Raw genomic sequence first — 21,881 nt, 5'->3', positions numbered from 1 at the left:
CCAACTGACCACGTGTTCATGTAGCCGCTGCTTAAAAATCTTTCTTTTTGTTTAAAAAAAAATAAAAAGTTGTAGCCGCTGCTCCCAATTTGATACTAGGTCAGTCAATCAGTTCAGTGCAGGCAGAAATAAAAATGGTTGCTTTTTAGGAACATTGTAAACTAGACATGTCGCTATCCTTTTCTCTTCCTTCCCAAATCTTGCATGCAACACTCTCGCATTAATACAATTGTTGAGGCTGGCTTCTTGCCTGCGGTAGCACCTCCCAGAAAAAAAAAATGGTTGCTTTCGTCGGCGCCGTTCGTCCAGGGACGGGACCATGGACATGGAGGCGCCGCCTGAACTGAACGCTAAGCGACAGCGCTATGGCTCCATGGAGGATGTTTTTACTCCTCTGATCGGTTTGATCTTGAACGGTTCAGAAGTTGAGACAGGGACTGCAACACGAGCGCCTAAAAGCTCAGCAGAGACTGATCATCCGAGCTCCATCCATTCCATGCATCTTCCAGAGTAGCAGACTAGCAGTAGTAGTGGACGAGACGTCACTCGATCGTCGATTTGGATGTGTGTACAGCTGTGGATGGTGGCGTCTTGGAACGGAACGTGCGAGAGCGGCTTTTTTTTTTCCCTTCCAAAACGGCAGGTCGATGGACAGAGATGCCGAAAGCGGTAGCAGCAACATGACACAATTGTAGCGGCAATAATCCTTGTGTCTCGTGTGTCAGTGTGGCACTGACGCTCCCCATGACTCTCGACAGTCAAGTCGGCAAGTCGTTGCTGCCAACCGCCGGCGAAGGTTTCAGGCAAGAATGGCTGCGCGGCAGCAGCAGAGGTAGGAGCTACTACGAGCCTAGGAGACGACCATGGCCAAGCCAGGCCATCCGCTGCTTGGTGGTTACCGAGCAACCTTGACCTGTCTGTATCTATCTTCAGATTAGCCTGACGACCTTCCCTTCCCGCCATCATCAGATCCCGTCAGGACTAAAGAGTCAAGAGGACTCCTGCTGCTTATTAGTTGCGAACGCGTCATCAACCTACTAGGGTCAATTCATATTTGGTCTTTGCATCTGCACGTGTCTTTTTTCTTCTTCTAGAATTCATATCTGCACGTGTTCCCGCATGAAGGGAATACTCATCTAGAGTTGTGTTACGATACGATTATCTGAGGCCTGAGCAAGGGAGTTTTGCTTTGTGGTCGTCTCTGTCGAGAGCTTGAGCTTTTGATATGGTGTGGGAACTCGGCAGGAAAATGGTCACGATGCCCCCTTCCTTCCGGAAGCCGCTGATTGCTTGCTAATCAAATCAGGCGGTTCCCGGCCATTGCATGCATGGACGACACGTCTCGCGCTCCTAAGGCTAACCCCTCCCCTCGCCATCCTGTCAGTCAGCAACCATCAGGTCTCGTCGTCTCACGTCTCACCGTCGACCGCCCGCGCCTGACGACACTGCCACGCCTTTCGTTTCAAAAAAAGAAAGAGTGAGAGCTGAAAGCCTGAAAGAAGAAGCTGCATGGTGCTGCAGAGGATGCAGACACCAAAAGCGGCCAGGGACCAGAAGCCAGGACAAGCGGGGCGGTGACCGGTGGCCATCCAGAGCTTGGCTTATCCCAAGGAGAATCAACGGTGACCACCCCAGCGTGGTTACAACTTAAGTTTCCCTGTCAGGCTGTCGTGTGTTCTTCCTAGCCAGGACTTGACCTATCCAACCTGTTCTTTGCACGTTGCTGCTCCATATTCAACAATGATTCAGAATTTTCAGATCCAGTCGTAAAGTAGTAATGAGTTGGTAGGATGGGGGTATCGTCAGAGATCGAGTTATCAAATCGAGTTCGTGATCGTCCCACGAGCTTATCTCCCCGGCCGGGAGGTGATGCGTGTGTGAACGTATCAGCTAAACCGCTGTGCTAGTACGATTACGCTGGTAGTAATATGATACTCCCTCCGTATCAAAATATTTGTCGCTGTTAATTTTTTCTCGTGATATTTGACCATTCATCTTCAAAAATTTATTGCAAATATATAAGTCAAGTTTATAATACCTTTGATGGTAAAGTAAGTCACAAACAAAACAAATGATACTTGCATAATTTTCAAATAAGATCAATGGTCAAACGTCACGAGAAATAGTCAACAGCAACAAACATCCTCATAAAGCTTATCAGATCAGACTAAAAAAGCGCAAAGATTCCTCACGCATGCTTGCCCCAACGGCCCACCAACCACTGTGATCTGCAGCTGCAAGCAATTATAAGCAATGAGGTCAGGAAGGTGACGCAGAGACTACCAGCTTCTTAGATTTTTTTTGTTCTTGGCACACTCTGCAGCAGCAACTTGGAAGGGGCAGCGAGTTTAAGCTGGAAACGGGCACTTGGAACTGATCTTGCTAGCTCGTATCGACAAATGTTCTACCTGCCTGCCTGATTTGAAGTGCATGCAACGGTTACGTGTAACTTTTTTTCTGGACAAGTTGGGGGTTGGCTTGGCAGATGCACTTGCAAGTTAAGTACCCTCTCTAATCATGGTCAAGTAGTTTTTTTTTTCAGAAAAGAATCATGCTCAGGTGATTTGCCACTAACCTGCTGCCATGACTTTTACTGAAAGACTCTCTAGCTTGTGTGTGCCATTAAATTAGTGAACTTTGTGTAGTACCTTCGACTTCAGGTCACATAGTCGGTTAAGGAACCTTGCTGATTCGAGTCTCAACTCACTCAACTCTCGAGTGCCGAGCTGAAAAGAAAATTGCAAAACGTAAAAAATAAAAAGGGGTAAATTTGGACAACACGGGCTTCATCTTCCTACAGGCCCACGTGGCGCCACGGTGGGCCAGCGCTTCTTTTGCAGCGTAACAAGATGTGGGCTGTGGGCTCAGTCAGCTTATGGGCCTCTGCGACTCGGGGATTCATCTTCCTCGCCGGATCAGGGAACGACGATGGCAGCGGCGCTACTCTCGCCGTCGCCGGATCATCACCGAGCAGCTTCCGCAGGCGGCGGATGCTGCGACTCTCGTCTGAGGCCAGGCGGGTGTGGCATCTCTCCACGAACACGTACGTCCAGGGTCCGCCGCGGACCTTGCCGTGCCCACCAGCCCAGTCATTTTGCACATAATCGTATCGTGATTAATAGTCGCAATCCAAAATGAGAGATTAAATGAAAATAATAGAGGATATTTTATAAATAATCGGATCGCGATCCAATCCGACCGGCGATCCGATCCTACGCCGGGCGTCCCTTCTCTTGATGAATCTTCTTCCTCCTGCCTCTCTCACATGGCATTAGCCCCAGATTGCGCAGAGGAGGCAGGTCAGGATGCTGCTGCACGAGTGCAGGAGGAGGTGGCGCCGGGGGCGTGTTAGTTTCAGCCATGACTACCACGGAGAAGAAGGCCATGACGACGGGCTCCCGACACGCACCAAAAATAGTGCTAGTAGTGGGTTTTGAACCCAAGATCTCCTGCATGGGAACAAAGTGAACTACAATTCAACCACCATGTCACTTGTAACTCATATGATATATATATCTATTTAACTATCGCCTACGGTTCCCACCATTTCTTTTTTTTTGTTTTCTTTATATTTATTTCTTACTCCTTTTCCTTTCGTTTTCTTTTCTTTTTCTTTCCTTTTCTTATCATGTTATTACTTATTACTTTTTATTTTTTCTTATTAATATATTATTATAATAATTGATTATTGTATTATTCTTTTTTATTATTTCCTTTTCTTTTAAATTTAGTATTATTATTTTATTTCTCTTCTTTTTAGTTTTCTTTTTAATTTATTATTAGTTATTATAATGTTATCTGTTTCATATTATTTTATCCTTTTATTTTTCCTTTGGATACTGAATTGTTTTGTTTAGGTGTATTCTTTTATTCTATGAGTTCATGCAATTTGTTCTATGCACATGACTGTTTTGTTCTGTAAGTTTATATAAATTGTTCTAGGTTTATAGATTTTTGTTCTATGAGTTCGTATAATTTATTCGACGTGTATAGATGTTTTGTTCTATAGGTTCATATACTTTGTTCGAACTGTACACATCTTATTTTGTAAACTCATATAATTTATTCTAAGATTATATTTTTGTGTAATGCGTACTTATTTATTTCGTGATATCCATTTTCTATTATGTTCTATACAATAAATTGTTCATGATTCTAATTATTTTAGTTCACATTGTGCTATTATTTTGTTCGTCACGGTTAATCATTTGTTTACTATATTTAATTATTTGTTTGTAGTAACTAGAATTAATTATTATGTATTAATAATAATAATTTTTTAAAATACCATCGAGACATAGTTAAGTGGGATCTTATTTTAAAAATCTTGGTGTAAGCAATTCATTAGTGTAATCGGAATTTAATTTGCATTGATGTCATCAATTTTGTCATGTTTGATGCACCGAATCTCTATTCTATTTGCTATTAGCGACCCATACCACTTTCCTATTGGCTCATGATGCTAATTTAACTATCCGCACCCTGCTCCAATGCTTGAGGTGATGATTCTTTTTTTTGTCGCCTCTTGCGACGTATAGACGCACCTCACTTTCAGGACCATCACAAGTTCAGAACAAGTTCACAGGCAGGCAAGGGTTTCACTAACTTGATGTATGATCTTTCACCCATAGACGTTGCTAATAGCTTGCCGGCAAAGGCAATAGCTTTTCAAAAGGTACAGTACAATATGCTCAGCTAATTCAGGAATGAAATATAATCTTATATTGCTGAAAATATCTATATTTTTTTTTTCTTTTAGAGGCTACTCTATAAACATATTGGCCTTCCCATGGGCACTCACCTGCTCGCTGATTGTTGATTCAGGTCTTCCAGAAGAAGGTACCATAATTCTTCCATCTATCATTTCTGTGCTCTGAAGCTCATGATTTCTAAGCGAAGTATCACAGAAGATCACTGGACTTCCAATTCCGAGTGTTGCCAAAAGGATATTGTCAAATATACCATGAAGAAGCCACTTACATGGACAAAAGAGCAACATCTACTTAGGTGCTGAGATATCCTGCTGCATTGTAGTTTGAAATACATTGGCTAAGAGATTCATGCAACTGTTGCTTGAGATTCAGTTCCTGTCAGCAAGTCATCACAGTTAATTACTTTTTTTTTGGTTTGTATCATTGTTACGGTGCTGCATGGAGACGGTGTTATATTTGATTCAAATAATTTATCCTGCGCCACTTTATTCTGGTCAATGAAAGCTTAAGATTGCACCAGAGTTTTGCCCTAATTTATGCTGTCATTGTAGTGATTCAACGTCTTCCATTCCCTCTGCAATCAATTGATAAGATACAAAAATTGATAAGATACAAAAAACTGATCATTTGTCAAATAGGAAGTCTATTGAAAGACGCAATCCAGTACAAGAAACAAAGCACCGACAACTGAGTGCTAAAAAGAACATCAGGTCGAAAAAAAGGCCTGCTGTCAGGTGAAGACGGAATGCAGCTTGAGCATTAAGCAACAGTGTTATGCAAGTAGGAAAAAGAGTTGGGAGTACTAGGGACTGAGCAAATTCAGTCATCGAATTTGTCTTGACAATTTCAAGTGACAGCAAAGATCACCTCTAATAAGCAGCTCTGAGCTCACCGCTGTGCGTTGCTGCATTGCCCACAACCGCATGACCTATCTCCCGGATCAGGACCGACGACGGCAGCGGCTAGTCTCGCCGGATCATCACCGAGCAGCTTTTCTGCACAGGCGGCGGATGCTGCGCGCGATTCTCGTCGGAGGCCAGGCGGGCGTGGCATCTCTCCACGAACACGTCTCGGGTCCACCACCGCTGGAGGTCGCCGTGCCCAATACCAGGCGGTGCGAGCTCGGCCGCCCTGCGAATGCCGCGCTTCCGGCGGGGGCGGACGACGGCGGCGCCTTCGCCGGACGGGCGGGAGGAGGACCCGATCCAAACCAGGGGGCTATGTGAAAATAGCAGGTGTCCTATTGCAAATAATCGGATCGCGACCAATAATCGCGATATATCCAATTAAATGCAAAAACTAGGAGGTATTATGCAAATAATCGGATCGCGATTAACAGTCGCGATCCAATCCGGGGGCTTTTGCAAACTTTTCAATCCCGGTCCGGTCCTCCGCCCGGAGCGCCGCCTAACGCCGGGCGTCCTTCCCATGTGTGCCTCTTCTTCCTCCTGCCCATCTCGAAGCAGCCCCAGCTCGCGCGGAACGAAAACCGTGTTTTCAGAGCCCCAAGGAGCGGCCGGTGTTCAGGCTGGCAGAGAAAAGGCCGTCTCTGGTTTCATGCCGCGCGCGGCTCGCCGGAGCGGCGCCACCCTCCGGACGTTGCTCACTTCCAAATGCCAGAGTGAAATCGCCGGCGGAGTGGACGCGGTTGCTGTCCACCACCTCCTGCAGTGTGGCTGACTGGCTGTGGAGTGGATTTCAGGCAGGCACTTGCAGGGACGTCACAAGTTCAGAAGAAGAAGAATCTGAGGAGCAGCACTGACTGCCCTATAATCCAGATCTCTTGAGCCAAAAGGAAAATCTTTGCAGAATTCTAAAAGGTAGCTCTAGCTCCAAATGTTTGAGTGTGTAGCAATAGAACAAGGCAAAGAGATCGAGAAGATTGCCCCTAGCTGAGGCCCTGCCGGCAGTCACAGCTGCTAGCTCCTGCAGGCATACAGAAGCACTTTGTTCTCTCCCTGTCTTTTTTGGCAATGCATGTTGTTGCGGAGGAAAAAAAAAACTAGAGTTATGTTTGTTCTTGAGTCAATCGCCTCTTGAGCAACGCAATGAAGAAAGGGAATAACTGGATCACGATATGGCCTGGTCAATCTTCAGCTCACCATTTCACGTCAGAACTCGATGTCTGCTGCCTGTCTGATAGCAATAAGAATTAGCACCTTGCTATCATTATACCTCTGCATTCGTAATTCACATATCTTTAATGCGGTATTGATTATGTTTTTAAGGCCCCCTCTGCATAGTGTGATTTTGGAATGAAGCTTTATAAGAGTTCAAATATTTTTTTTAAACCCTAATACAAAGTGTGTGCCTGAGCCCTGCAAAGAAATGAACCCATGCCATGCTTAAGGAGAGGAAGTTTAACAAGCTAGCTCAAGTCTATAGCCCCGTCTGCCATGATCTTTCTCCCCTTTTATGTTCTCCTAGAACAGCCGTGTGATTTGATCTTCTTTTCGTTTCAATGTTAGAATTCCTAACCGTAGGTCTTTGTCTTGAGATGCAATTAGCACAATTCTTATGTAACACCATAGAAGTATATCCTCGCAACATCTGAGATGCAATTTTGTTCTATATTATGCACGCAATGCACAACAAACTTATGCATTTGTTGGCCAAATACTAAGGCATAATAGTTATAAATAGCTGCAAATTCCTATGGCTTTGTCCGCCAACCTGACTAGTTTATCAAATGGCCTAGGAAACAGAAATGAAATAAAGCTGGAGTTGACTCGTAAAGTCCACAAAATATTATACTGCTGCAACAGTTTCTAGATCTCGAGCAAAGAGTTGACCCTGATCTAGATCAGGACGTTGGATCAACTAGTCATCGAAAAAAGTTATTTAGTGATATGAGACGTGAGGCGGATTATTCTGCTGATGAACCCATGTGCTAGATGCTACTTCCTCCTCCGTTCCAAAATATAGGTCATTCCAACTTTCTTAGAAAATCAAATCATTTTATGTTTAATCAAAATTATAGAGAGAATTGCAAAGATTTATATCACCGAATAGATATATTATGAAAATATATTTAATGAAGAATCTAATAGTACTTATTTGATACAATAAATGTTAATATTTTATTGTATAAATTTGATCAAACTTAAGATGTTTTGATTTTCCAAAAAGTTGGACTTGCGATTTGTAACGGAGGAACCCGAGGGAGTACCCAGTAATTTTGAATGCATGTACAGCTGTATATGCCGCGCATCCACATGTAGCAAGAGAGTTGCCGGCCAGGTGAAATGAATGGCCATGTTTAGTTACCTCCAAACTCCCAACTTTGACACTATGCAAAAAGAAGATTCCCCGTCACATCAAACTTGCGGTACATGCATGGAGTACTAAATATAGACGAAATCAAAAACTAATTGCACAGTTTTGTTGTACTTTACGAGACAAATCTTTTGAGCCTAATTAGTCAATATTTGGATAATAATTCACAAATACAAACGAAACGCTACAGTTGCGCATTTATGGCAAAATGCCAATTTTGCTACTCCCAAATTGGGAACTAAACAAGGCTAAAGAGCTGCCTCCTGGCCCAGTTCTGTTTAATATTACTACCTCATTTGACATTTTGGCTTCTGGATCTACGTACCCACAGCATCAGTATTCATAGCCTCTACCATCATATCCCAGACTAGCTCGATCCACTGCACACAAAGCAACTTAGGGTTGCTAATGGAGGCCACGGTGCTGAGCGTTGGGAAGTCCGTGCTTAATGGCGCGCTTAGCTACGCCAAATCCACCATAGCTGAGGAGGTGGCGCTGCAGCTTGGAGTCCAGCGTGACCAAGCCTTCATCACCGACGAGCTCGAGATGATGCAGGGCTTCCTGATGGTTGCCCATGACGAGCGAGACGACAACAAGGTGGTCAAGATCTGGGTGAAGCAAGTCCGCGACGTCGCCTACGACGTCGAAGATTGTCTCCAGGTAGGGGTGCAAACAATTACCTTTTTTGGTTTTTTGTTTTTCTTTCAGTGTAACAAAAAAATAGGGGGGGGAGGGGGGATTTCTTAGGCAAATACTCTTATTCCGCTGCCTATGTGCAAATTGATATCTTATTTTGGCTGGCGTTTGGTTTCTACTTGCTTATTTTTATAGACTAAACTCCCCTTTAGTCAAGTTGTAGGGACTAAGGAGCATTAAATGACTTGAACAATGACCTTAGTACCCCTAATCAATGTTGCTCCTGCCCTTTTCCCTCATCCAGCTGCTGCTCCTTCATCCCGAGTGCTGCCGCATCCTTCTCCCTGTTCCTTTCTTGTTCTGCACTGCGCGAGTCTCTGCACCGCCGCACGCCTGTCTGCCCGTCGCTTGGCCCCTCTTGCGCTGCACCCTGCCTCCTACCTATGCCGCTCGTCCCTAGCCCGTTCGCCCGCCGTGGCCTGCCTCCTGCGCCCCACACCCCAGCCCACCATGTTGCCTGGCCCCATCGCCACCGCGCCCTGCCTCGCCGCTCGTCGCTCGGCCACGCGCTCTACTGCCGCACCACCACGCCACGAACCGGAGATGCTGTCGCAGACGACGACACCGACAACCGCGAGACGAATCTGGGGGGCGGAACGGGGGTGTGGCGGTGGAGGCGTTGGCAGGAGTGGGGACGCTAGCGGGAGCAGCGGGTGTGCCGGCAGCGGGGAATGGAACGGGAGGCAGAAACAGATCGGGACGGGTGGGTGTGGAGGGGTGCGGGGGAGGGGTCACGGACATGTCATAAATGAGGGCAGGGGGTATCCACGGTACACTTTAGTCCCCATAAGCAACCCCTTGGGGACTTATGGACTAAAGTTTAGTCCCCATAAGCAAGTTTGTTTGGCACTTTAGTTAGGGACAGAGCAACTCCAAGAGTTCCCCAAAAAATTCTTCCCCAAAATGATGTATTGGGGGCTATGCTAAAATTTTCTTTCCCCAAAAACATGTCACCTCATAGCAGAACACCAATAACTACCCCCAATATTTGCTACATCATCATAATTGGACCTACCTCCAGAACAAAAAGGCCCCTCTACCTCCAGAATAGAGCTCCATCGCTCCTTTGAGCAGAGCTCGCTGCCGGTCAAATCCGCCGTATCTCGGCCGCCTCCATTCGATTCCTCACACTACCAGCTTCCCCTCACCGTCCTGTATCTATTTCACCCATCACCGGCTCTGCATCACAGCAGTTCCACTGCGCACACGAGTTCCGCATCACAACTGGAGAAGCAGACAAGCCCTCCCGATGATTCGACGAGGAAGAGGTCCCAGGGCGGGAGGAAGCCGAAGGGAAGCTTTGTAGCGGACGTGCAGGGGATGCTGAGCACGCTGCAGTACGGCGGGGAGTGGGTGCCGCCGCCACCGCCCCTGGAGAAGGTGAGGAGGCAGGGCCCGTGGGAGGGCATTGCGGCGTGCGTGGCAAGGAAGGCCAGGTTGCAGAGGATGGCCTCCTAGCGGCGGGAGACGGGGCGGAGGTGGAAGAGGAGGAAGGGCGGCACATGGGCGAGCACCTCGAGGAGCAGGTTGTCGGGGAGCCCAGATGCCAGCGTCCATCGGCACGTCCACGTGGTGGTGGTGGAGGAGGAGCGCGGGCGCGACAGAGGCGGAGGAGGCCTTGCCCTTGCGAAATGTTGGCGGCGCCACGGTATCCTCACCGAACCCCCACGGCTTGGTGTGGGGCGAGTGGTGCGGGCCGAGTAGGCAGCAGCCGGCGCGCATGGCAAAATATAGAATGAGCGTGAGCACTTCTGTTTTTTCTGCGGATTGGGGAAGGAACGTGAACGCTAAAATATACGCGGTGGGTGGCTGTTTTTTGGCGTCGTGAAAAGATTGGGGGAGGTTTTGAAGAACTGTTGGAGTTCTTTTTTTTTTATTTCTCCCCTAAAGAAGATATTAGGGTAAGATTAGCAATCTTCTGAAGTTGCTATAAAAGTGAATAAACTTTAGTCGCTAAAATTTAGAGTTGAAATAGACAGGGCCTGCATTGTTTGGCTTGAAATTTACCAGTTCCGAGAAGGGGTGGCACTCCGCGGCGCGCTAGGGGATAAACAGGGTCTTTGTGTGTATATGCACAAGACTCCTGTGCGGCTTCCGCGAGGCCCATCAAGGCAGACGGCTTCTTCTTCTCCTCAATGCCTTCCAGCCTCAACGTCTCGCCTCCTCGTCCACCACCATCCAATGTGGCGGCAGCTGCCTCGCAGCCCACACACCCACCATCTGCCACCCCCATTCTCATGGCCCTCCTACAACAACCTCCTCCCCCCAACACACACACCCACGAGCCATCGGCCACCACCTTCATTGTCGGCCGAACCACCGCCACCGCCGAACCTACCGCCGCCCCAACCTTCTCCATCTAACCCGAAAACCACCAAACCCAATCCTAACTTGTACATACTAGTCCATCAACCCGTGCTCCCGCACGGGCTAATGTTTTTAGAAGCTATTGTATTTCAAAATTATTTAGAAATTAAACTCCTAGCTAATAATCAAAATTGTTTACCTACCACTCTCTAATTTTTCAATACTTCAACATAATACTTATATAGATATATGTATCTATCTTTGTTTAGTTGTGATTGATTTTTAATTAATAATTACTCTATGCACGTTTTCATCCATATTCGTACTTTTTCCATTTTGTATCACACCTCCAATCCTCCATACATTATGTTTAGTATACAAACCAATATTTTTCATGGATTCCTCACATACATGTATAAATAGTCTAAATGGTGGCACTCATCATGTGTATATACTTTAACTTAGTATTTTTATATTAATAATGACATAAATAGGTAATTTAGAATCATATATTAGTTTACTTTTTGATATTTCTGTATGATGCACATGAAGATAATTAGATTAATATTTAGGTGTTTACTTTAGGTTATTTTTAATAATGGCACATATGGGTAACATAGATAAAATTTTAGAATGACATTTTAAGTTATGCTTTATAATTATGTGTATTAGTGAATTGGATGAAGATTATGGGGTTACTTTAGATTATTTTTTATAATAGCTGAGCTCGGTAATTTAGATATAGGTTTAGAGCTCATTTTTGAATATTTTCATAATGACAGTGGTGGGTAACTTTTTAGAAAATATAATAGATCAATAGCTATGATTATTAGAGTTTACAGGATTGGCGTTTGATGTTTTTAATTTTTATGAGAATTTGTCTCTTTTTTCTATCTTGTCTCGTGGGAACTATTGTGGAGTCTCCAATGGAAAAAAATAAGACTACACTGCTACAAAACTATTACCATAAGCTACCTCTCGTTTGTTAAATCTTCGAACACAATATTTATGTACATATATACTTAATATCTTCATCCAATTGTGATCGATTTTAGTTAGTAATTACTCTATAATATTTTCAACCTTATTTATAATCTTTAACTTTTCACTTTGCATCGCAAGTATGCGCTTGAATTTATTTAATGAACCCTAAGTTTGAGATACAATTTTAGCATAGAAATCTATATTATCATCATTTTATATCCCTATAAACGGTGACACACATCATGCGTATATATCTTAATTGTTATATCATATACCAATAGTGAAAGATATAGACGATTTAGAATCATTGCTTTATATTTTTAATTAAGGTTATTTGATTCAAATGTAGGGTTACCTCATGTTATTTTTAATAATGGCATATGTGGGTAATATAGATGCAAATTTAAGGGGTTACTTTAAGTTTAAACTTAAGTAATAGTGGTAGGCAATTCAATTGCAAATTAGGGGGTTATTTTAAATATTGTTTATAATGGCATAAGTAGGTAATTTGGATAAAGATTAGGGGGCTACTTTAGTTTATTTTATATAATGGGAGAGGTTGGTAATTTATATATAGATTTAGGGGGTTACTTTAGGCTATTTTCATAATGGCATAGATGGGTAATTTTTTAGAAAACATAATAGATCCAATGGCTATGATGGTTTCAATCTATCGATTGATGGTTGGATGTTTTGCTTTTTTGTGAGAATTTCTAGGATTTCTTTCTTTTTCTAGAGTGTCCACCTAGGAATCCTAGATGGCTTCACCTGGAAGCTTCAAAAGGAGCCTCCAATTAGTAATAGTAAGATGGTCCCACCTATCACCCATCCCTCCGGACCCGGCTCCTCGCCGGCGCACGCACGAGTGAGCAGGAGCGCATGCCAAGCAAGCAAGCGATCCTAGAGAGAATAAGGAGATCGAGCAGCTGACAGCGGCCACACGAATCTCAAACACCGGAAGAAATGTAAGGAAAAATCTTGTGGAAGATTGATAGGATTTTTGATATACACATGCCTAATTAGTTGAAAGATACTAGTTCATTGAATTCACATTTTTTTTCATTGAAGTAAAAAATAAATGGGTAGATTGATTAGTTAAGTTCGATATGATTAATGATCAGCTATCAAATTATATATATATTTGCATCTGTATTCGTAATTTATCAGCATTCATATTGATGATCGGTTGACATACATACTTCTAGGATTTCGCTGTCCGTCTAGAGAATCGATCATGGTTCTGCTTCGTTGGCAAATTTCTAGACCGGCGCCGTGTGGCCAAGGAGATGAAGGAACTTAGGGAAAAGGTGGAGGATATTAGCAAGAGGAACCTGCGGTACCGCCTTATAAAAAGCTCTGTCTCCAAGCCAGCTAGCACCACCTCTGAGCAGTTCGTGATCAGTACTGAAGTACAACTCGAGATGGCTGAAGCTACACGCGCTGCACTGCAGGAGAAGAAGAAAGTGGACCTTGTCGAACTAATCACCAAGGGGGAGGATGAAAATAGCCTCAGGGTGATGGCAGTGTGGGGGGCAAGCAGCGATGTTGGGGTGACATCCGTCATTAGAGCTGCCTATGAGGATCAGAATGTGAAAGGCAAGTTTGAATGCCGGGCCTGGGTAAGGCTGGTGCATCCCTTCAATCCAGATGAATTCTTTGGCAGTTTGGTGAGGCAGTTTTACGTGCATTCATGTGAAATAGAAACTGGGAAAACAACAGAAGTGATGACTGCAGGGATGGGTGCTATGAAAAAACTGAAAGAAGATGAAAATTTGGTTGATGCTTTTAATAAGTATGTTACCGGGAAGAGCTACTTGGTTGTTATTAATGGTGTATCTACCATAGAAGAGTGGGACTGGATAGCAACATATTTCCCAAGGAAGAACGGAAGCCGGATTATCGTGTCCACGCAGCAGTTTGAAGTTGCGAGCTTGTGCACTGAGCAGCCTTACATGGTATCAGAGATAGACCAGAAATGGTCATTCGAGAAGGAATTTTATGTCTTCTACAAGAAGGTAATGGTCCTCACTTTTCGATGTAGTTGTTGTAAGTTTTCAACAATTATACGGATGAACCGATGCTAGAACATAGGAAAACTAATTCGACTTTCAAAAACTGATTCAACGAAAGTTAAATTATCTGCACAATGAAGAAAAGGGACTGTCTACACGCAATTCGAGCGAAATAGAAGTGTAGCCTTCTATGATGTTTATTATAACAAACTACTAAATTTAATCCAACCTGCGATTCTCCTGAAGGTACTAAATTTATAATTATTATAACAAACTACTATATGAAATAGAAGTGTAGCCTTCTATGATGTTTATTTCGTGAGAAATTGCAGCCTTTATTCTTATTAGGAATTTACAGTCCTGAAAGCGAAGGTGTCTCAAAATTTATACTTTGTAAGCAAAGATAAAGTTATATTAGTCTTCTCACGGCATTAAGCTGACACACCCCCAACAAGATTGCATTTGGCCTCCCACATCCGTAGATACGCATGTATAGGCATACTTTATTACAAGACGCAAGAAAAAGACCTTCGATATAGACCGGCTGACGCTTGGCTTATATTTCTAGTAGTCCATCAACCCGTGCTCCCGCACGGGCTAATGTTTTTAGAAGCTATTGTATATAAAAATTATTTAGAAATTAAACTCTTAGCTAATAATCAAAATTGTTTACCTACTGTTCTCTTATTTTTCCAATACTTGAACATAATAATTATATAGATATGTACCTATCTTTATCCAATTGTGATTGATTTTTAATTAATAATTACTCTATGCACTTTTTCATCCATATTCATATTTTTTCCATTTTGTATCACACCTCCAATCCTCCATACATTATGTTTAGCATACAAATCAATATTTTCAATCGATTCCTCACATACATGTATAAATGGTCTAAATGATGGCACTCATCATGTGTATATACTTTAACTTAGTATTTTTATATTAGCAATGATATAAATAGGTAATTTAGAATCATATATTAGTTTACTTTTTGATATTTGTGTATGATGCACATGAAGATAATTAGATTAAGATTTAGGTGTTTACTTTAGGTTATTTTTAATATCGACATACGTGGGTAACATAGATAAAATTTTAGAATAGCATTTAAAGTTATGCTTTATCATGATGTGTATTAGTAAATTGCATGAAGATTATGGGGTTACTTTAGATTATTTTTTATTATAGCTGAGCTCAGTAATTTAGATATAGGTTTAGAACTCATTTTTGAATATTTTCACAATGACAGTGGTGGGTAACTTTTTAGAAAATATAATAGATCAATGGCTATGATTATTAGAGTCTACAGGATTGGTGTTTGATGTTTTTTAATTTTTATGAGAATTTCTCTCGTTTTCCTAGTTTGTCTCGTGGCAATGCGGAGTCTCCAGTGGAAAAAAACATGAGACTACATTGCTACAAAACTATTACCATAAGCTACCTCTCGTTTGTTAAATATTCGAACACAATACTTATGTAGATATATACTTAATATCTTCATCCAATTGTGATAGATTTGAGTTAGTAATTACTCTATAATATTTCATCCATATTTATAATCTTTAACTTTTCACTTTGGATCGCAGGTATGCGCTTGAATTTGTTTAATGAACCCTAAGTTTGAGATACAATTTTAGTATAGAAATCTATATTCCCATCACTTTATATCCTTATAAATGGTGACACACATCATGCACATAGTATAAATGGTGACACACATCATGCACATAGACCTTAATTATTTTATCGTATACCAATAGTGCAAGATATAGACGATTTAAAATTATATATTGATGTATATTTTTAATTAAGATTATTTGATTCAAACATGGGTTACCTCATATTATTTTTAATAATAACATGTGTGGGTAATATAGATGCAAATTTAAAGGGTTAGTTTAAGTTTAAGTAATAGTGGTAGGAAATTCAGTTGCAAATTAGGGGGTTATTTTAAATATTATTTATAATGGCGTAAGTGGGTAATTTTGATGAAGATTAGGGGGTTACTTTAGTTTATTTTATAAAATGGCAGAGGTGGGTAATTTATATATAGATTTAGGGGGTTACTTTAGACTATTTTCACAATGGCATAGGTGGGTAAGTTTTTAGAAAACATAATAGATCTAATGGCTATGATGATTTGAATCTATCGATTGATGGTAGGATGTTTTGCTTTTTTTGTGAGAATTTCTAGGATTTCTCTCTTTTTCTAGAGTGTCCACCTAGGAATCCTAGGTGGCTTCACGAGGCTTCAAAAGGAGCCTCCAATTAGTAATAGTAAGATGGTTGTTAACATCCATGTACTCATGGAAGGGATAATAAGTTAATGGATGTTTCCCTCTTTTTCAATGGATATTATATTAATCATATGATGCACACGTATATACCTTGTTAGTAGCAGCACAAAGTTTGAATCAGTATAAAGTACCAACTTTTGTTTGTGTTCAGGCGAATCCTCCTGCGTCCAGTTCAAAAGATGAGATCAGTGATGCTAGTAGCTCAATGAATCCTGGCGAGGAGACACATGTAAAGAAGCCTACTACTCGCGCCCGTACGGTGGCAGCTGCCCTGGAGGATGATCAGCTTATCGACCGGAAGGAAGCAAGAGAAAAGATTAAGGGATTAATTGGTCAAGCAGGTTGCTATGTGATCGCCATTTGTGGTATAGGTGGCCTTGGGAAAACTACTCTTGTGAGGAGTGTCTACCAACAAGAACTTGATGACACGTTTAACAGGCGCGCTTGGTTAACCGTGTCGCGCTCTTTCAAACATGAAGAATTTCTTGAAGAATTGTTCCGGCAATTACGCCGCGATGACAAACAAAAGACTGATACGCCGCAAAATGATGAGCCCAGCCACACAGACCATAATAAACGAGAGAACAAGAAAGAACTGGCTGAAAATTTGGCAGAGCTTTTCCGGGATAAGAAATGTCTCATTGTTTTGGACGATCTATCATCCACTGTGGCAGTCCAGTGGATACTTGTCCTCCTACCAGAAAATAGTTCAAACCGGATTATTGTCACTACCCGGAACGGCGAGTTGCTACAAACTCTTCCGGAAGAAACTAGACGTGTATACAATCTCGAAATGCTAGATCGGAAGGAAGCTATTGGCCTATTTGAAAAGAAGGTACGACGACTATAGACATCTGGGATACTTATATTATTTCTAAATAGTTTTCTTTATACTTGTTATTCTTGTTGGGTGCCAACATTATAACACTTACGATCTTTGCATCTTTAATTTCCTGATCACTTTCATCAAGCCCTCATTATATTTTGCATAGAATATATATATAGAGGGCTGAAATCATGCTAGTGCCACAAATTAATCACAGCTAGTCCAATAACAAATTAATTGGTGTTCAACATGGCAACTAGTCTCGTGATTCTTCACTCCAAGCTCCTCCCTGTTTCCTACCACCATCATGCCTTTCTCTCCGTCATGTTTCTTTCGTTCCCTATGTCCTCCTAGGCACTAGGCTATGAGCCTAGTAGGACGGGTCATTACCATTGGATCAGAACCCACTTACATCTACCAATAGTAGAATAATGGACGAGAAAATTTTCTCGGGTTTTAATTTCACTTTAGAAAGTAACAATGAAAAAATCATTTGCTCTTATAAAAAAAAGGAATTGTCTGTATTGGGCCAACTGTTCTGTTCTCGTTTGTCAGCTAATGTGGTAATTGATATATGGTTAGTACATTTTTATAGCTCTTTTGTGGTGTAAAAGTAATAAAATAAAAAGGTTGTTTACCTGATCTGAGATTCTAAGTTTTGGAATTGCAGGTATTCAAGAATGTTGAGGAGAAACAAAACATTGACAAGTATCCAGACATGATTGAGCAACGAAACCTTATCCTAAAGAAGTGTGGTGGCCTCCCTCTTGCTATATCCACTGTAGGCAGTTTCCTTGCAACCAAACCTAAAACCGCCATTGAGTGGAGAAATCTGAACAAACATATTAGTGATGAGCTGGAGAGCAATTCAGAGCTTGGGATGATAAAGACAGTGCTCACCTCGAGCTATGATGGCTTACCATATTATCTGAAGCTCCCCTTCTTGTATTTATCGGTTTTTCCTGAAGATCAAGACATCAGATGGACACGTCTAATCAGAAGGTGGATTGCAGAGGGTTACTTGAGGAGAACACGGAACACAAGTGCAGAGGAAATTGGGAACAGCTACATCACAGACCTTATAAACCGGAGCATGGTTCGGCCATCAAAAGGTGCAACGCATAACACTCGGAGGGTTGGCTTTTTGCATGTCCATGATCTCATTCGTGAAATTGCAATCTCAAAGTCGGTAGAGCAAAATCTTGTTTTTACACTAGAGGAAGGTTGCAACCTCAACAACCAAGGCAAAATCCGTCACCTTGCTGTAAGCAGTAGCTGGACAAGAGACAAGACGGCATTTGAGAGTGCATTGGACTTGTCTCATATACGTTCGCTAACAGTATTTGGTGACTGGACAGCCTTTTTCATTTCTGATAAGATGAGATTCCTTCGGGTGCTAGATTTGGAAGACACAAAGGGTTTAAGAAATCATCACCTCCATCAAATTGGGCTGCTCTTTCACCTTAACTACCTTTCCCTACGAAGATGTGATGGAATTTGTCGGCTGCCAAACTCATTGGGTAATCTGAGGCATCTGCAAACACTGGATGTCAGAGACACGCGCATAATCAAGATACCAACAGCAATTATCAAGCTAAAGATGTTACAATATCTTCGTGTAGGCTTCTTACCAAGCAATGATAAGGAGCAGAGAAGATTTTGTGAAGCCGTTAGCTTGATCCGCTATTGTTTCAAGTTCTTCTACTATTGGAGGTGCTGCACATGCTGTGTCGTCCAAGATCAGGACGATGACTGTGTCAGCGCCCGGTGCCTGCTCGAACTATGCTGTGACCTACTCGACGTCTTCGTGTGCCCCTTATTCGGATGGCTGAGGACTTTGCTAGCAGGCTTTGGCTGTATGTTCTTTCTCATAGTGTTTGGCCCCGTCTACTTGTTGTCTCTAATAGTGCGCATCCCATGGGTAGTTTGGAGAGATGGTTTCAACGGGTTGGCTTTCTCATTCATGCGGGAAGTGGATCCACATGGTGTCAAATTTCCTAGTGGAATCCGGAAGCTGAGGGCCCTGCACACAATGGGTGTTATCAATATCAATGGCGGAAATGATATTCTCGAAGATCTCCAATTTCTTACTCAGTTGCGCAAGCTAAGAGTGACGGGTCTCAACAAGAAAAACTACAGGAAGTTCTTATTGACCATCACGAAACTCAAGTGCCTGGAGTCCTTGTTAGTGCGGTCAGAGGGATACCCTGGTCTATCTGGCTGCTTGGAATTGGATGAACAGTGCCCTCCTCCAGAAAACATGCAGTCTCTCAAGCTGTATGGCAACCTAGTCCGAATCCCGAAATGGATCAAGAAGCTTAGGAATCTCGTGAAGCTGGAGCTACGGAGCTCTAGGATATCGGAGGACAGTGCAGCTATGGATATCCTAGGTGAGCTACCAAACCTTGCCATCCTACGTCTACAGCAGTGGTCGTTCAACGATAAAGGCGTACATTTCAAAAGCCCAGCTTTTGAACAACTCGTGGTGCTCAGGCTTGATTTGAGGGGTATCAAGTCTGTAACGTTTGACCGAGGAGCAGCCCCCAAACTTGAGCAGCTGCAGGTCACGGGTGAGTTGATATCTGAAGAACGTGGCTTTGCTGGGCTAGACATTCTCCAAAGCATCAAGGAAGTCTTGCTCGATGTTAGCTTTAGTTGGGATAAGGCGAAGCTGGAAGACAAACTGAAGGAGGAATTACTGGCCCAGCTTGCTGAAAATCGAAACAACAATAACCCGATTCTGAAGGTCCAGTGAATTCGAAAGACAGGACATATTTTGTATAACCTGTACTACTGTAATGTTATGAATTGGAAAGGGCACATTGTGGCCCTGCCCAAGTGACTGCCATTCTATTTTGGAGATCCTTTTTTTCACTCTTCCATCATGTATTTCCATTCCTGCTGCCTGTGTGTTCTTCTTAATCTGTATGAAAGATAATTAAGATGATTGATGCGCATGTTTTGGGACTTTCATGCAGAGAGTTTAGCACTCTTTTGTCTTAATGGCTCTCACGGACCAGCAGCCAGCGAGCTAGGCTCCGGAGAAACGAGATCCAGTTTCGTTTCTCGGGAGCCAGGTTGAGTGGTGATTTCTGCACGCGAAGGCACGAGCCAGGCGGAGATGCAAGCAACCAATCGCCCTTCAGTTGCACGTACGGAGCTTGACTAGCGGTGCTGCAGTCAACCAATCACTCGTCGGATGCATGCGCCGAGCCTGGTCAGGCCGCATACAAGCAACCAAATGCGCCTTAAGGTGGCCACACGTATAATTAATTTCGGTGCTGATTACAGGCCTGTTCGGCAGGACTTATAAGTCGGCTGAAAAGCTGAAACGGCTGATTTGTTGTGAGAGAAAAATACTGTTCGGTAGTTGATAAGCTGGCTGATAAGCTGAAGCAAACAGGCTACATTATCAGCCCGCGGCTGTTCAAGGACAACAATCCGTCAAGGGGTACATGGGATGGTAGATTGGTCGGGGGAAGACGGGAAAGAGCTTCGTCGAGCTAAGAGTTTGATGGTTGTTGGTATTTTAACGATGTGAATAAATCCACAAGCACATGGATACCATTGTAGCTTTTATCTCAGAATATTCTAAAAGCATCAAATCCATGGCCGTGTGTGTATATCTATATATCCAAGGACAACCAAGGTAGATGAAAACAAGAGTAAAGAGGAATTATATAATTAGAGGTGGGATTATATTGCAGCGTTAACCAACTAGGGATTGGGTGAAAACAAACGGCGTTAATTTGATTACGTTACATTTAGCCGAACCAAACACCGCCGGTACTTGTCAATCAATCGACACAATGTGGGCTACACGGCCCAACATATCTATCTGTAGCGTCGAATCCTCTTCTGGGGCCCGTCGTTAGTCGGTGTAAATCTTGTACGGGCCTAGGCCCATATATTGTCTTCAAATGCATTTTACGTCCGTAGATTACTCGGATAGGCGGCAGAACATCATATGCGCGAATGAGTAATCGCAACTGAAAAATGAAAACCAAACCAATCATTTCCATTTTCTTTTGTTAATGAGTTATTTAAATTAGAAATTTAATTCCTAATCCAGTCACATCGAATTTTTCAATACTAAATACTAATTAGGAGTATTAAACATAGGCTAATTACAAGATTAATTACACAGATGGCGGCTAATTCGTGAGATGAATCTATTAAACCTAATTAGTCCATGATTTGACAACACGATGCTACATTAACCATTTGCTAATGATGGATTAATTAGGCTTAATAGGTCCATCTCGCGAATTAGCTCAGGACTTCTGCAATTAATTTTATAATTACCTCTTGTTTAGTCCTAATTAGCATCCGAACATTCAACGTGAGAAAATCTCAACTTTAAGCCAAGGATCCAAACATCGAATGTTAGATACTAATTAGGAGTATTAAATATAGGTTAATAATTTCTTTTCAAAAAAAGTTAATTACAAAACCAAATCAGTCATTTCCATTTTTCTTTCGTCAATGATTTATTTAAATTAGAAATTTAATTCCGCGATAGGACATTAACTTAAGACCGGTAATGCAAGCCACGTGCTTTGATCTTGCCTCCATTTTCAGCTAGCACTCCACTACAGTGGCAGCTACTACCATAGCAGCAGAGCAGAGCAGAGCAATGGAGGCAAGAAAAAGAAAGGAACCATGTCCTTGCCCAAGCAAGGAGGTGACCCAACACACTCACCTCACTCCATGTCAGCTCCTGCCGCCGAGCATCCCCTTCCTTCACTCTTCCCCCTCCCAGCTC

General features: G+C 42.6%; 1 protein-coding gene across 1 annotated transcript; it reads left to right on the top strand.

Moving 5' to 3' along the window:
- The first annotated feature begins 8,295 nt into the window (after positions 1 to 8,295).
- On the top strand, positions 8,296 to 20,119 carry LOC117847727 (disease resistance protein Pik-2). The gene is made up of 4 exons (XM_034728999.2): positions 8,296 to 8,648; positions 13,181 to 13,990; positions 16,442 to 17,125; positions 17,787 to 20,119. The coding sequence occupies exons 1-4, from the start codon at positions 8,397 to 8,399 to the stop codon at positions 19,869 to 19,871; spliced, it is 3,831 nt and encodes a 1,276-aa protein (XP_034584890.1). The 5' UTR covers positions 8,296 to 8,396; the 3' UTR covers positions 19,872 to 20,119.
- The last annotated feature ends 1,762 nt before the right edge of the window (positions 20,120 to 21,881 follow it).

The sequence above is a fragment of the Setaria viridis genome, chromosome 3 (assembly GCF_005286985.2).
Source record: "Setaria viridis chromosome 3, Setaria_viridis_v4.0, whole genome shotgun sequence".
Classification (NCBI taxonomy): Eukaryota; Viridiplantae; Streptophyta; class Magnoliopsida; order Poales; family Poaceae; genus Setaria; species Setaria viridis.
This window is presented reverse-complemented; position numbering and strand designations above follow the sequence as displayed.